The sequence below is a fragment of the Colius striatus genome, chromosome 4 (assembly GCF_028858725.1).
Source record: "Colius striatus isolate bColStr4 chromosome 4, bColStr4.1.hap1, whole genome shotgun sequence".
NCBI lineage: Eukaryota > Metazoa > Chordata > Aves > Coliiformes > Coliidae > Colius > Colius striatus.
Window position 1 is genome coordinate 89,360,478 of NC_084762.1, and position 17,740 is coordinate 89,378,217.

At 40.5% G+C, this 17,740-nt stretch overlaps 1 protein-coding gene across 1 annotated transcript in view; it reads left to right on the forward strand.

The window, feature by feature from the left end:
* The window catches only part of TG (thyroglobulin), a 166,665-nt gene that overhangs the window by 124,987 nt on the left and 23,938 nt on the right, over positions 1-17,740 (forward strand). The window contains exons 42-44 of the mRNA XM_061995899.1: positions 6,930-7,094; positions 7,846-8,013; positions 16,176-16,357. Coding sequence (XP_061851883.1) covers positions 6,930-7,094; positions 7,846-8,013; positions 16,176-16,357 — 515 coding nt within the window. The remainder of the gene's footprint in view (positions 1-6,929; positions 7,095-7,845; positions 8,014-16,175; positions 16,358-17,740) is intronic.

Consider the following 17,740-nt stretch of genomic DNA (forward strand, 5'->3'; position numbering starts at 1 on the left):
GATAACTGCACCACATGTGGGAATAGGCAGGGGGAGAGCTGTGCCTTCTGATCCTTCTCACCAGTGTCTGCCTTAGTCTGGTCCTGATGATATTTGTCTGTTTACAAGAAGTAAGGTTATGTCCTAAGATGCACTCACAAATTGGGACAGGCCTCAGACTGAGCAGGAAAGATTGGCCACACTTAAGAAGAGGGTAGACTTACTTGATAGAACATGCTCCACTGGAAACACAGTCTCAGCCACAGCTTGTACTATGCTTGTGGAGAAACAGATCAGGTTGCAGGGGAGGAAGGTAAATAAAATTCTGCATTTCCATGTCATTTCTGCCACTTTCTGGTGGCTATAATGATGAGAGGCAGTTTATCTTTTCAGTGCATTCAGCTAATATCTTCTTTTAAATGATGAGATAGTTGATAAGGTTTATGTTTGCATCTAAATGGAAGAAAGTTATGATGTAAATTAAATGGGGCTTTATATGTCATCTGAAAGTATTCATATCCTGTTATTCAAGTCATTAACCTGACACAGGCACTCAGTGAGTCACTCAAGAGAGGAACATTGCACTTGCAGTACTGTCTCTGATTACAGCAAAAAAGGACTTGCCAGGACTCATGCATAAAAAAAGAAATCTTCCTTCTTCAAAATGTTGTGTTTTTATAGGAGAGAGAGGATCCTCCCCTTTTTCCCCTTTTTAATCTGGAAATTAAAACTGGGGGATTGGACTAGATGATCTCTAAAGGTCTCTTCCAACCCCTACCATTCTATGATTCTATGATTCTATGATTCTATGATTCTATGATTCTATGAAATGACCATTCTAGTAGTTGGTGATGGGAGGGGAAAATGTTTTATCTTGGTCTCCCTTTCCATTGCTGGACAGACTTGACAATTGCATTTCACTTTGTATGCTGGTGTTTGCTATGTGTCTGCCACATCACTCTTTAGCTGGGACAGAATTGGTCCCAAAATTTCTACTGCAAGTTGCTGAAGACAGACTTTGTCTGAAAGCCTGGAAAAAAGTACACATATCTTCACATAGAGCCCTGCAATCTTGGTGTGCTGTAAGTACTTGCCAGTGTGCAGAATTAGATGTCTAAGAAAAAGCAATGCAGGATACTGAATAACTAACCTTACAAGCTCCAAAAATATTTTAAGTCCAGTCTTTTTAAAGAGTAATCTGTTAAACTAATTGGGAAGAAGAATTAGCAGTCATTGCAACTTACTTATGTTTACAGGGAGGAAAAACAGGGTATAAACAATCTCGTTAATCTAGCATTAACTGAAAGTGAAGACATCCTCAAACAGAAAACACAGTGCAGTTTTCTGTCAGTCGAGTAATTATCTTCAACAAACTGCAAAGGAGATTGCCTCACTCACTTCTCAGTGTCTCCGAGCCCAGCTTAAAGGCTTCATGCAAGATCAGGCTTTAGTCAAACACAAGCTATGTTTTAAGTGATAGGAAGCACTTGAGTTCAGCAGTCAGGAAATGGGAGAGCTTTGGCTATCCTGGAGGTCAAACCAGATGGTCTGACAGATACTTCTGGCTGGGAACTGTGTGTATCAGAGCCTGGAGAGTGCCTGTCTTTAACGAATAAAATGTTGCTGTACAGCTGTCTCTTTTGGAAAAGTAGAATTATCAGGACATTTCATTGGTTTGTTTTCATTAGATATTTTTTATCTCGCTTTCTGAGTGGTGTTACTGTTATTGCTGTTTGTATGGAGTGTATGGGCAGACAGAAAGCCTGCTTTGAAAGGAGTCTGCAGCCTTGTAGGCATCAGAGAAACTGCATTAATTTGAAGAGAATGCACGTGTTGAAGTGACAAACATGGCTCAAGAAGGGTTTTCAGTTTCAAGTCAGGCTGGAAAAACAAAAGGTCATGATGTAAGGAGAGAAAGGTTTTGGGTTTACAGAGTGTGCGTGATAAAAACTAGTTGCAATGAGGTTTCTAATCATTAGATCTGTTGTGAATCAGCTTTGAAAAACTTTGCAGAGGCAAGTTTCCAGAGTAAATGAGGAATTAAACACATTCAGCACTGTGGCTTATATGGAAATTGTCTTGTCTGGGTGTATTGGGAGGCAGAGGTACAGCTTAATAAATAGTCCTGTGGTGGGTTGATCCTGGCTGGGTGCCAGGTGCCCACCAAAGCCATTGTATCACTGCCCTCTTCAGCTGACAGTGGAGAGAAAATATAACGAAAGACGTGTAGGTCGAGATCACTCAGCAATTTCCATCACAGGTGAAACAGACTAGACTTGGGGAAATTAATTTCATTTATTACCAATAAAACCAGCATAGGATAATGAGAAATAGAGCCTTAGTTTTAAAACACCTTCCTTCTACCCCTTCCTTCTTCCTAGGCTTAATGTTACTCCCAATTTTCTCTATCTCCTCCCCTCAAGTGGCACAGAGTAAGAAAGAATGGGAGTTGTCATCAGTTCATCACAATTTGTCTCTGCTTCTCCTTCCTCCTCAGGGATAAATTTCCTCACGCTCTTCCCCAGCTCCAGTGTGAGGTCTCTCCCATGGGAGACAGTCCTCCGTAAACTCCTCAGATGTGAGTCTTTCCCATGGGCTACAGTTCTTCATGATCTACTCCAATGTGGATCCCTTCCACAGGGTGCAGTCCTTCAGGAACAGACTGCTCCAGTGCAGATTCCCCACAGGGGCACAAGTCCTGACAGCAAACTTGCTCCACTGTGGGCTCCTGTCTCCATAGGTTCCCAGGTCCTGCCAAGAGCCTGCTCCAGTGTGAGCTTCCCACGGGATCACAGCCTCCTTTGGGAATCCATCTGCTCTGGCATGAGGTCATCCTTGGGTTGCAGGTGAGTCTCTGCTCACCTGTGGCCTTCATGGCTATAAGGGCAGGGCCTCACTATGGGCTGCACCACAGGCTGTGTGGGACTCTCTTACCTGGGCCTGGAGCAGCTCCCCTCCTCCTTCTTCACCGACCTTGATGTCTGTGGAGATATTGCTTTCACATGTTCTCACTCTCTGGCTCTGCTGTTGCAGGGATTTGGGATTTTCTTTTCCTTCTTAACTATTTATTCCAGAGGTGAGACCACTCTCACTGATGGGTTCAGCCTTGGCCAGTGGTGTGTCCACTACAGCTGGTGGCCATTTGCTCTATCAGACATGGGGGAGGCTTCTAGATGCTTGTCACAGAAGCCACTTCTGTAACCTCCCTGCTACCAAACCTTGCCACGCAAACACAGTACAAGTCCATATATTCTTTTTTATTATCTCATCAGAATAGCAGCAAGGACTTGTGGAGGGAGAACTGGGCTGGACGGGGTAGTACCAATGCAGGCCTGTGAGCTATGACGTCCCAACAGAGAAGTTTGCTAGAGATACGAGCCTCAACTCAGTTCATCACAGCCTGACATCAAAGCAAGAATTCATCTTCGCCTAATACTGATTTGCATCCATCAGCTTCTCACAATTGTGACATGAAATATTTCCTAGTGTCTGAATTTCTACTGTCTAGCTTAACCTCTATTTTTGAAAAGAGAAATAAAGAAATGCCTGCAAATCAGCCAGTCCCCAAACTAAACTGTATTGAAGGCTATGCCTTCCATTCTCAGTGCCATCACTTGTTACAGTAGGTGCTACTGCCCAACATTGTAGTGTTCCCACTGTTCCTACAAATTTAAGAGGACAGTGTTATATTGCTGTTGTGAATTGTGCAACACAGCTCCAACTGCCTCTTCTCAGCATTTCAGTACCCAATGCTTCCATACGGGTCATTAAGAAAAACGTCATTGGACTTTCCTCTGATGCATCCCTTTTTTCTATAGTAGCTAACAACAGGACAAGGGGTAATGGGATGAAGCTGGAAAATGAAAAGTTCCACTTAAATATAAGAAAAAACTATTTTATTGTGAGGGTGATGGAGACTTGGCACAGGCTGCCCAGGGAGGGTGTGGAGTCTCCTTCCTTGGAGGTCTTCAGGACCTGCCTGGACATGTTCCTATGCAACCAGATCTAGGTGCTTCTGCAGGGGGGTTGGACTAGATGATCTCTAAAGGTCCCTTCCAACCCTACCACTCTATGATTCTACGATTCATAAGGACAGCTGAAACAAGAACTATAGGTATCTTCAGTTCCTTCTAGAGCATGCTGAGGTAGGAAATACTCAGTGACAAGATGGCTAACATTCACAATTTTACTGTATACCTCAGATTGTTTAGAGGTTTGCTTTCAAAAACCCATTCTGCAGGATTATCTGACTATCTCAGCTGCTGATTTTAAAAGTGATTTTTTTTAGCTCTTGTGTTTATAGGTACAGGAGAATTCCTGGAGAATTAAGAACCAGAGGACTAACAAAAAGAACACAATGTTTGTTATTTTTGACCTGTTCTCATGATTTTTGGTTTCTTGATTCATGATTCTGTCATGTTGATGGTTGTAACATAGGTGTCATGTAATGGAAATGAACAGTCCCTCTGCTATTTCTGCTTCTGCCTAAATAGTCCTATTTTTAAAGCACACTACTCCTTTATTACTGGTTTCTGGTACTAATTGCACAAATAAATTATAGTTTTATGGGAAAAGAGGGAAATGCTGAGTGTAGCTATGTTAATCCTTTGTGTCCTGAGCCTGACTCTTACGTAGCTAAGGCATTTAGAAAAGATTTCTTTTTAACATGAAAACTGCAGGTTCAAAAAGGAAGAAATTTATTTCTGGATGGCCTCCCAGCTTCTACTTTCACTTATACATTCCCAAATTGGGGTCTTTTGGTGAGGATGAACAAACAATGAGCCTAAATTGTGTTGTGAATTTGAGAAACAGAGGACTGGTACAGTTTTGCTTGCCTAATTTCTGTGGTAAGAGAGGCTTTGTTTCCAGTGCCTGGAACACATTTCAGATACACCAGAGAAGGGAACATAACAGTATTGCTTCCAAATACTACTTGAATGATGTCCCAAGTTTGTCCATGACCCTCTTCTAGTCCCAATAAAAATTAAACATGAATAATACTGGAGGATAGCACATCTCTTCCAAACCCCAAAAGTAAGATGTGCTTCCTGAATGTAGATGCTATAAAAAAAGTAAACTGAGGAAGTGGCCATTACCATGAGAAACAGAAAGAATAAAAACCCCAACAAACAGAGTAAGAGCACTTAAACCTGTTCTAACCACTCATGCAAAGAACAGAAAATATCCACAGCTAGAGCAAAGCTCCAAACAAGATCTTTCCTCACCTCACAATTGTATTTGCAGAAGTTTAGGGGTTTTTTTTTGCTTGCTTGGAGCATGTCTAATGCTAGTCCACACATATTCAGTGCTGTGACATGAAGGTTTGCCTGTCCAGGCTTGTAGCATTCCCCATCCAGAAAGGATTTGAAAAAGTCTTTGAAAATTTGTGAAACACTCAGAATACGGGAAACTAAGTCCTTCAATTTTTTATGGTTTGGTTTTGATTTTAAAGGAATGCTAGTTAGAGGTCCTTTGTAGTTTATAAAGCATGCTGAGAATGTTCAGAACCAATGTTGAAGAGTATGTTTGCCACATTAGTGGATAAATACAATGCAATCCTAGATCTAGTTTCTCTGCTATATCAAAGAGACACATAATTCCTTGCTCCAAATGAAAAGCAAAGCAGCTACCCTTTGAGGGATACTGGCATGCCCTATTATCCCCTTTTTAGTCTTTCCCATCCTAGTTGTGATTTACATGCTCTTCTGAAGGCCAGGCAAAAAAACAACGTTCTCATACTGCGTCTTGGGGACACACCCACGCACAGAGATGTTCTCATCAAGGATATATTTCTTTCTCTCTCATGACCAACTGAGTCAGTGCACCTAGTCAACAGCTGGCAAATATCGTGCTTTCCGAACATAAAATAGGCCACCGCAAGTCCCACGTGAGGATAAAGCCCATCGCTCGCTCAAGTTCTCATCTAAATCAAGGGCAGAAGTGAGGAATAAGGCCAAGTGGTGTCTATTTCTTGTTTAGTTCTTCTGCCCTTTTAAAACCAGAGATGGCTCCAGGATTGATAATCTTTGAGTTAATCAGTTCAATAGATGGGGGTCTTTCATATCATGCATCTAGGGTTTGGATTTCTTTAGAAGATGGAAGCTAATTTTAGCAGTTATTATAGTAAACTGTTGTAAATGTTTGGAAATTAGTCATTTGAACCATGTCAGAGCTATTCCAACCTTTCTGTTCTAGGTCAGATCTTATCAGATTTGTGCTTATTTATCTGTATTATCTGTAGCATCTTTTCTTGATGGCACAGCTGTGGCAAAGAAACAAAGAGTCTGAGGTAGAGATTGGACTGTAGCCTGTGCTCTGATTTTGAAGTGCTCTGACTTTAGTTGATCTTCTGCAGCTTGGTTCAGCCTTTTGTTCCTGCTGCCTCTGTTCATAGCCCCTATAAACCTTCACTGCTACTTGGATCAGCTATCTTAGTGTTTCTAGCCTAAATTTATTTTCACTCAATAAGAATAGATAATGCCTATTTGGCCTAGTTTTGGCATTGTCCTCAGGTATAAATAGCTCTTCTTCATGGGTTTATTTATAAATATTATGCTTGCTCTCAGTCCCTGTTTACCACAGTTAAGGTCTTAAAACTCTCTTTGGTGTCCTGTGTAATGTGGACTCTCCATTTGCTGATGTGCCTCACAGCAGCTTCTTTGTATCTGCTCCTGTTTAAATGTTTCCACTTGCAGCAAAGTTTTCCGAAAGGTTTGTGACTTGGTTATAGATGTAGCATAGACACTTTTCAGAGGTCTTCCAACATAACCATGGCAGAGCTGGGAGCAGACAAACCTATCCTTCTTCCCTTTGCTTTGATCATTAGAACTTGCTTCTTGTGATGTAAATATCAGTGTTTTCCATTCTGCAGTTCAGTAGATTTTCCTTCTTATCTTTTTTACCTGCGGCAGGGCATCAGGTGTTTTGACTGGATCTGTTGACTTTTCCAGGGAGGTTCAGCTTTTTCTCCAGCATCCATTATTACGAAGAGGAGAGCCCAGACCCAAGCAGCAGTCCTAGCTGAAGATGTGGGATGCCCTACATCCACCAGTGATGAAATTGTAGCCTGCCTCCGCCAGTTGCCTGCTCGTGTCCTGAATGATGCACAGACTAAGGTACGCCATAGCAAAACACAAGCCATTGGAAAGCAATCAAAATGTTTCCACCACTGTGAAGCTGTAAGAAAGCTTGAAAGATATATTGGCCTGAATGATTGCTAAAGAGAAACTGGACTGGCTTTGGTGGAGTGACGCTGATGTCTGTGACATCTAGTTCTGACCTATGAATAATCACAACTTGGTTCTCCTTTAGACAAAGTTCCTTTTACGCTACTTTGACTATGTCTTCCAAAATTAATCTAAATCTTTCAGTCCCCTCTCATCTGTCCCTGAGGAGAATCAACTCTGTAGCTTCAGTAACTGCATTTTTGCAGAAAAGGGAGTGGAGAGGGATGTCAATGCTCTGTCCCTTAAGTCATACAATCCCAGAATGGTAGGGGTTGGAAGGGACATCTAAATGTTATCTAGTCCAACCCCTAGACATTGGAGACTTCTGAAAATCTGCAGTATAAACAATTCTAAAGATGGCTCCTTTACCCACAGATTAAAGCACTCATTGACAATATATTTTCTGATCAGGACTACTGTAGAGCCAATTCCTAATTTAAAATAAAATTGTATTACTATAAGACCATAATGACTATAAGACCTTCTGCCTTGTTCAGCTCATTTCACATACTGAGACTGTCGGCAAAAGCCAATGAAGAGCTTACACTACCAAGTCAGTTATCTGGAGCATAAATAAAATGGAAATGATCAGGATAGGCTCATTTAACTGCACTATTATTGGTTTTTTTTGCTAACTTAGCTTCTAGCTATAAGTGGCCCATTCCAGTACTGGGGTCCAGTGATGGATGGAGTTTACCTTCGGGAACCTTTAGCTAAATTCCTGCAGCGCCCTCAACTTCGGAAGGTAGATCTGCTCATTGGAAGTGCTCAGCAGGATGGCTTGATCAGCAGAGCTAAGGCAATTAAGGTATGAAAAGCCTCACTGTTAATGAACTGGTATTACTGTTGTTATAATGATGACAGTAATCATATGCAGCCAGACCAGATGTTTTTTGATTGCTATGAATTATACTTTGTGCTAGTATGCAAAGACATTGTCCATCTCCAGCCAGTCCTATTCAGGCTGATTAATGGCTTTATTATATTTGTTGATTAAAATTACTGGGAGAGACATAAAATAGCAGGATCAGCAACGATTTAGCATGTATTAATATGCAGCAGTATGTTTTACTGTCTCTAAAATCCAATTTATATTGTAATCTCAGTTGTATCATAAAAAAGAAAGTGAACTCATAACTTGGTTCTAAGGTTCTTCACAGTGCAGCAGAGCTAAGTCAGTCTTTTCCATGCCAACAGGATATTTTATGGCAACCTTTTTTCTCTGTTGTGTTTATGAGGTAGATTTTCTTTTAAAGATGATTCTGAATATGGAATAGCTATCGAAGAATCACAGAATGGTAGGGGTTGGAAGAGACCTCTAAAGATATCTAGTCCACTCCCCCTGCTCAAGCTGGTCCATCTAGATCAGATCACACAGGAACACATCCAGGCGGGTTTTGAAAACCTCCAGAGAAGGAGACTCCATGCTCTTCCTGAGCAGACTGTGCCAGGGTGCCATCATCCTTAATAGATATGATCATCATATGTATTATAAGGCTGCTGTCCTTAACAAAACTTAAAAGTAAAACTCTGTCTTACATGGAACTTGCTAACTATGACTAAGGACAGCACTGGTCTGACCTGTAGACCAATGTTTCAGGAAGTAAGCTAATGAAGTGAAAAAGAATTGCTTCCATGCTGTATTTTGGACAAAAAAGTCCTTGAAAGCATGAAAGTCTACTCAGAGGGATTTTGCATCTTCTTGTGAACCCTCTGGCACTGTCTGTTCTTGAGACACCGTATCAACCTCTTCTAATTCATTTGTCCTCTATGATGGGAACGATAGCACTTCCCTTTTTAACACTGCCAAATTAAATTAAATGTTCCAACATGCTCAGATATATACTGAGGAATCAAGGGGAGACTGTAACACAGCAGAGATTACCTGAAGGGTTTTGGAAGTAAACTACGGGTCTCTTGCTATCTTTCTGTAGCTGTGTGGATTTCATGTCTTAGAAGGCAGTGAAAGGCTAGTTCCAACTTCTCTTTCCTGGTAGCAAATAACACACAGACCATTTTACTTGAGAATTAATGATAAAATTACCTCTTTGGAACTTTTGGTGCTTTTTGATGCACCTGAATGAAGTTAATATTGCTTGTTTATTATCCACCAAAAGTTTCCTGTTCTTATTTCATGTCTCTTTCTTTTTTGGAATCAATTAAAAGGGAAGTCAGGCACAGGAAACAGACTGTGGTGCTGGTGGCCCACAGATAATGATCCAGACCCTGTGAAAGGGAATAAGCCTCAATAACCTCATTATAAGTCATGTGATGAAAACTAGGAAGCGAAATTCTTTCCTTTGCTGCTATGTCCACATATGACAGTTATCTGCAAAACTACAATGAAATTCCACGATACATTAGAAATTATGCAAGAAATCATGGTGTTAATGAAAGCCAGGAGTGGTAGAAGCCAGCACTGTCAGGTTGACGTGAAAAGGAAAAACATTTGCAGCTGAGGGCTTGGCAGTGAAACATTGCCTTTCCAAAGAGGAAAATCTAGAATATCTTCTTTATTTACAGGCTTTCAGAAAATAAGATTGGGAAGGGGACTCAAAAACTTGGTGCAACTCAACACTAAGTGCTGGTCATATCTATCTCAACCTGAGAGACCTGTTTTAAAATCTCCTGCTGTTGAAGATGATCTAATCCCCTCTGGCAAAACTACTTCTTTACTAGCTATTAAAATAGCACCTACCATACTTGATGCTACTGCTGCAGGTCAGATTCCATCTCTGTTCTAGAAAATTCATAATGTTCATGGCTGGAGGTTATATTTTGTTTTATTCCTTGAGCTGTTTTTATATTCTCAGTAAGAACTGATGATGTTTTAATGCACATTTTATTTCTTTATTTCTATTTTCCTGTGTCTTCAGGCTTTTAGAGACTGGGGGAATATGACTGTTTTGACCAGTCTGTATTCCTGTCTTTGGATTGTTTTCTTAAAGACCATCTGCAAGGTTAAAGTTTCCTCATTTCTTCCTTGTCCAAGCAGTTAGTTTATTATTGACTGGGAAACTGTAATACTTCCTCTGTCATTAAGCTATTTAATAACACTCATTTTCCATGTCCTCAAGAGCATTTCTATCTCATAGCCCTGATCATGCGTGGTTGCACTCAAAGTCAGATGATAAAGTCCTGAGTAGGTCACAGATGCATTTAGCTACAGTGGCAGAAACTAGTGTGTGTGGTGGTTGATACCGAGAAGTCTGTGCCCCGTTTCCTATGTCATAATGTCACAAGGGATCTTTGATCTGTACTAACTCTCCTCACCCCATAATAGAAGAAGGATTTGAGACTACCCACACTGTATTCCACTCAGAATTCTACTTCATTCATTGTAAAGTGTTCCCTTATAGTAGATCTCACTTGGATCTTTCTGAGAAAACCCAAGGCTGGTTTTCCTGATATACCAAGAAAAGTGGAAAGTTTTAGTTGGTGGACATAACATTGAACTCTACTTGGGGAATCACTGAATCGTAGAATGGTAGATGTTGGAAGGGACTTCTAAAGATCATCTAATCCAACCCTCCTGCTCAAGCAGGTCTGCCCAGATCAGGTCACTCAGGAATGCATCCAGGTGGGTTTTAAAAACCTCTATAGAAGGAGACTCCACACCCTCCTGGGCAGCCTGTGCCAGGGCTCCCTCACCTGAACATCAAAATAGTTTTTCTTAGGTTTAGATGAAACTTTTTGTGTTCCAGCTTCATCTCATTACCCCTTGTCCTATTCACTGGACATTACAGAAAAAAGTGTCACCCTATCAACTTGACATACACCTTTTAAATACTTGGATTAATGAGATCCCCACTCAGTCTCCTCTTATTCAGGCTGAACAGCCTCAGTTCCCAAAGCCTTTCCTCATAAGATGCTCTAGTCCCCTGATCATCTTGGTGGCCCTGTGCTGGACTCTCCAGAAATTGTCTGTCTCTCTTCTGCTAGGGAGCCCAGAACTAGACTCAGTACTCCAGATGAGGCCTCATCAGGGCAGAGTAGAAGGGGAGAAGAACCTCCCTTGACCTGCTGGCCACACTCTTCTTGATGCATCCAAGGATGCCATTGGTCTTCTTGGCCACGAGGGCACATTGCTGGCTCATGTTTAGTTTATTATCAGTCGGGACTCCCAGGTCTCTCTGCAGAGCTGCTCTTCAGCAGGGCAATCCCCAGTCTGTACTTTTGCATGGGGTTGTTCCTTCCCAGATGCAGGACTCTGCACTTGTCCTTGTTGAACCTCATGATCTTCCTCTCTGCCCAACTCAAGCTGGTTGAGATCCTGCTGAATGGCAGCACAGCCTCTGGGGAATCAGCCAGTCCTCCCAGTTTGATGTCATCAGCCACCTTGCTGAGAGTACACTCTGTCCCCTCATCCAGGTCGCTGATGAAGTACTGATCCTGTAAATGGTGAGGAGACACTTTTAATCATTTGGATGCAAACAAGCTTGAGATGTGGTGCAAACCATAGCACCTTAGACTGGAGTTTCATGAAAGTTTTATAAACTCTTAGCAACCAAGTCTTAGGAGTGAGAGTAAAACCTCTACATTACAACCAGACCTGAAGGTGGTAAATCCACTTGGCACCATGTTCTTCTGGGGGGCTCTTGTGTTAGATGTCTCTGTACTCTCACTGCCACACTGTGCTAATGCCTGTTAAGACTTTTACTATTAAAAATTAACTAGAAAGACAGAAGGCACCACTTATGTGCTAGCAAAACATTTAGGTTTGATTTGTTTACAATTAGAGACTGAGGTCTTTCGGTGATGCTTGCAGCAGAGTGTGCTGAACAGTGGTGCTCAATAACTTGCCCATGGAAATGACCATTTTATGGCACTCACTTGAATGTTTATTCATGTGAACTGAGACAGATTTACCACTTCCTGGAGCACTTCTTACTCATCCCCAGTGCAGCCATCAGATGGTTGAAACAAAGCAGAGTTTGTTAAGGGAATAGCGAGTGGTACCATAATGCACTATTATGTGGCATACGGAGCAGTTAAGCCTGAAGCCTTTAACTGCAAATCCCATGGCAGACCCTCAGGGATATGAGCTTTGAGCAGTCATAGATTAAGGCAGCTGAGCAGAAACCTCTAAAAATGTTGATTCCCAACTGGACAAAATTTTATCCCTGTACTACATGAGATGCTCAGGTGGGAGGTTCTAATGGTTCCTAGTGGCATTAGATATATGGATTCACTCATGCTGCTATGTATGTGTTCATCTCTATGTGTGTGTAAGTCAGTGTAGCCCTGTCAATATCCTCCATATGTTTTGTACCTACTTTGTAATCTCCACATTGCAAAGATTGTTAACTTTCTTTTTAGTTGGAAGGCTAATGTTTTACTTTACATACTTTCTTCTTTCTTTTTTCCCCTTCCTTAGTATAAATCTAGTGAGCTGCCGAACCCAGAACCAGGACAAAGGGGAGTGAATAGACAGAAATGAGGTTTATTTACCTCATTTAAACAATTGGAAATATGCACACCAGAACTTCCATTCTGCCCTGTATTACAGCCAGTTAAATTTTTTATCAATAAAAGTACTCAGCAACACACAACAAATGTCAGATACGTGTATATAAATTGCAATGATCAAGGGAGCAGCACCCTGATAAATGCAATCTGTGAAGTGAATGGGCTGATACCAGCTCTTTACTTCACTTTGCAACTAGTTGGAAACCTTGAAAGTCTGTCCTGAATGGCTGGCAGGTCTTTCACCATCTTCTGTGACAATATTTATTGAAAACCACTTAAGACCCAAGATCTATAAATACTTTGTGTTATCACCATTCCAGTTTGTCAGAAAAGTACATTTTGACCCTTGGAAGACAGAAACATTTGGTCTACGTACAGATACATTTTCTTTGTAAAGACTGGACCATTCATATGCTCCAGAAGCTATGTTGTAGAAACACAAACAATAAACATTGCTTAACTCATTATTTAGTCAATGTTTATGATGGCTCTATCACAGCCTGTTTCTACCAGAACAGCAGAAAGTGGTGCACCTGCTGTCTTTATTTTCTTACTCACTTCCTTAAAAAAAAGTTGAAAACCCTGTTAAAACTCTGAGTTCAGTTGCTAATAGTTCTTTAAAGGTTAGCACAATGTAAATAATTTCATGAAACATGCAGCTGTTTCTATTAGGCTGGCAGCAGCTGTTTTATCTACTGCTAATTGAAAATTATTCTTTGGGCATGTATTTTCTAATGGGAAACATTTGTTTGACATGTAAAATTGGTAAAATTAAATCAATTTCTCAAAGCTTTGTCTTTTAACGTTTCATGGGTTTTATTTTGAACATATCACCTTTTCTGTTCTATCATGTTGAAATTGAGTGTTTAAATTATATTATACTGTAGCCAAGGCAGCACTTGTGAAATCATGTCTCAGATTGTGTTATTTTACTGCTCATTGGGATGAAATATCTCAAAATGTCTTACAAATGACAGTTCTGTTTCTCATCCATCTCTGCCTGTTGGGTCCTCTTTCATCTGACTCAGCACATCTCAGGGACCCCATTCTGTTATCAATTGATTGCTGAGAAAAGTCACTAGAATTTTGGAGGCATTTTGAAGATCACAGAAACTAGTGCATAGGCACAGTAAAAACCTAAGATGACAGTACTGACTCAGATCAAAGGCCCATTTGACACAGAATTCTGTTTTCAGCAGTGGCTTTGAATGGATGTTTGTAAGAAGAGGGTAAGCAGATTTGATACTTCTGCTAAATGCTCTCTAAACCTCTACCACTTTGCAACTCAGGGACTTTCTAGCTTAAGTTAGTATTACCACATTTAATAACCATCAACTGATTATATATGTATTTTTTTAATTAACAAATTTTTTCATGAAGCTTCATCAATTTTGGCATCTGTAAAACTATGTCGCAAGGAGTTCCTCACCTTAACCATATGTTATATGATGACCCATCTCCTCTGTGATTTTCAGCCATGTTAATTTGGTGTTTGTTAGCTGATGAGGCAGTGAAGGACCACTTCCCAGGGTACATAGTCAATAAGATATTTTCTCTGTCTTTTTCTAAGTATCCATGACATGCATAGAATAAAGTAACAAATCCAGTAAAGAAAACCAACAAAGTGAAAGCATTGCATGAAAGTCACTTTGCACAGGATGCTTTATACCATAAGAGTTTGGGCTCTGCATTGACACAGAAAAGCATCTGTTCTTATCCATAACTGTATGACAAATCCACCAGCTCCAGTCACTAAATGGTAGATTCCTAATTAGACAGAGGCAATGCTTCTGCTGGTTAGTAGGGACCTGAACTGATGTGTGCCAAAACTGATGGAAAGCCCTACTTTTGAATTTAGTGAACTTGTGGTCAGTTCTTCAGTGATAATTGCTATTTCTTGCAGAAAAATAGGTGTGTTCTTGCTGTATTTATACTGAATGATTTTGCAGGCAAGTGTGCTATGCAGTTAGATATGTGGCATTTGTGCACACGCAGTGACGTGTGGTGTGAGCTGCAGATCTTTTCTAAAGTACAGCTGTATGATGGAAACTGGCACTACATGACTCTTTTCACATTGCATGGGTCAAAATCTAGCCAAAGAAGAATTTATTATAAATACAAGGAAAATTGCCAAGCTCTTTTTAGACTGTGGAATATTTGCTGATAGTACTTTGAAATCCCTTGTAAAGTCACTTACTCAAAATGAACAAAGCATTAGAGTACATCAGTAAGGACAAGTCTCTGCCTCAGCAGACAGGGACTTATTTTCCAACTTTCATTTCTGTGAATCTGTTGAAAAGCAATTACTCCTTCTGTACTTTCTGTATGGGGCTGTGGAAAGATCTTCTAGGAGCATGATGAAAACCAGCTGTGGGCCATCAAAATAATATATTGAGTAAAGCATCTATGGTAACTGGACTGGGCAGACATCAGCCTATCTTGCATCAGACTGACTGCCCAAAATAATATAGGTAGTTTATTAGATGTTTCTCTCTGGAGTTCTTATACTAAGTTTCAGCTAGTGTACACCTGCAAGGTGCCCTCTTTATAAAGGACTCGATCTACAGAAAGTTCAGGTTACTTTTTTTTCCCCAGAAAGTTGCTCTATTTCTGATCATGAAATAAATTCCTTCCAAAACAAAGCAAAAAGGTGAAAAGTCTGAACTGATAAATTAAAAATCTTCCTCAAAGAAAGATGTGTTGAAAACTTCCAGAAGTCTTTAGCTTTGGTAAAAACAATGTCATGTATAGATTTTGTTATGGAAGATAGTCCCTCTGCTGTCTGTAATTCTGCAGTGACATGGGCACTCTGCTCTGGGGAAAATGCCTTTATGTCAGGAAATGTTTCACACTACAGATCTCAGGAAAAGAGCATTCTGCTGTAGATGTCTCTAAAAGGCCATAAGTGTTATGAAGTTTGAAGATCATGACTGCTACTTGAATTGAGACTTAGAGAAGGGAGATTTCACTTCCAGGGCTAAGGCACGTGTTGTTCCAGAAGGGACTTAAATACAGGCCATCCTTATGGCAGCCATATTTCTTTGTAGGGTATTTCCAGAAGAGGAAAAGTGATATAGCCATAACACGCTTAAATGTTGTGCCTGTTTTCTGGAATATCCAAAGGAAAGGAGCCCTATCTCCCTGTGTCCCCTCTAGTTTTCCTTCTGGACAGCACTGGGCACACCTACAGTGGTGAACTGCCCACATGAACAACTTCTATGAGAGACAGTTGCGTTTCTGTAGTATTAGAGCTACATCTGCACAGCATGGTACCCATGATTTGGATTTTATAGATTAGATATTCAGTCCTATAGTATGTTTAGAGGAAGCCAACACTGCTGACTGGTGAAAGCAAAAATAGGACTGTCCCCTACTTTTTCCCCTAGGAATCCCATTTGAGAGGACTGGTTCCAGCAGAGGGAGATCCGAGCCTATATTGTTCCAGTAAAAATGTATCGTTTGATTTTGTTTGTAAATCCTTTGTATGCTTTTTGTTCCCAGAAATTTGAAGAAAGTCAAGGAAGAGCCAACAGCAAAACAGCCTTTTATCAGGCTCTGCAAAATTCTCTTGGAGGAGAAGAGTCTAATTCATTCATTGAAGCTGCAGCTACGTGGTATTACTCCCTCGAACACTCAACTGATGATTATTCATCCTTTTCCAGGGCTTTGGAAAATGCCACCCGGTAAGAAACTCATCCTATTACAACAGTGTGAATGAGGTTAAATGAAGTTTGTTTTGTTTGTCTCAAGTATGCATTTACATCCTGAAAACCTTGAGAAATTCTGCAAACAAACAGAAAATGGGGAATATTATTTCATTTTCCATGAGGTTTCAAATGTCACTGCTAAACAGAAACTGAGATGACTTTTTTACCTTATGAAATCTTTGAATTGTCTTTCCTGAAATGTCTATTGTATTCAGACTACTTATGCTTCTTTGTGTAGTCTTTCATATGAAAGATATCTTGGTTGGTTGCACATTCTGCATCATCTTTTCCTTGAGTCCTCTCATCCCTGTGACAGTGGAAGAATTAATAGACTGATTTTATTCACACAGTCACCTAATTATACAGTTAGATATACTTTTGCTAGTTTTTGGAAATTTGGAGATTGGTCAAGTTTGCAAACTTTGATTTCAGCAGCTACATTAATTTTTATATTATGAAACCTGCAAAATATATTTTTTCACAATGTCAGGCTTTCTACAGGTAAGTATCCTATGTAAAACCAGGAAGCCTTTGTAAATGTTCAGAAAAGTGTCTCCCAACCCCATCCTGTGCATTGCTAATCCTCATTTTACCCATGGAAGAAGAATCTCATTAAGCTTATTCATATATTTTCTTGATCCTTGTTTAATCATTCCAGAGTAAAGGGGTAATGGAATGAAAGTTGAAAACAAAAAGTTCCATTTAAACACAAGAAAAAGCTATTTTACTGTTGAGGTGAGGGAGCACTGGAACAGGTTGCCCAGGGAGGATGTGGAGGCTCTTTCCTTGGAGATCTTCGAGACCCACCTGGATGCATTCCTATGCCACCTGATCTAGGTGGACCTGCTTCTGCAAGGATGTTGGACTGGATGATCTCTAAAGGTCCCTTTCAACCCCTACCATTCTATGATTTTATGATTCTATGGATATCATCCAATCTGCATTTTACTCCCTTTGTGTGTGCTTTTGCATGGTGAGAGAACACAGAATCAAGCAGTAGGATGCTTCTGTAAGAAGTCTTCTTGTAGAGGTGAAAGGAGAACACATGGTGTTTGACTCTTGCTTTTTATCAGTCCATCAAGACACACTACAGAATCACAGGGGCTTCCAATCTCTTCCAAAAGAAACAGTTGTGATGAAACATCAGCAGATGCATGAGCAACTTGCATCATATCCAACCCCATACTGAAACGTTGCAGGCAGAGACCATTGGAAAATGCAAGGTGAGCAGTGGGCCGTGTCCACACTGCTTAGTGTATATGCATAGCTTTGACCCTTGGGTATAGCATCAGGGTCCAGCAGTTATGGGTAAGTCACTTTGAAGAGTTTGTTGTCCTATTGAGTTAGACTCCACAGCAG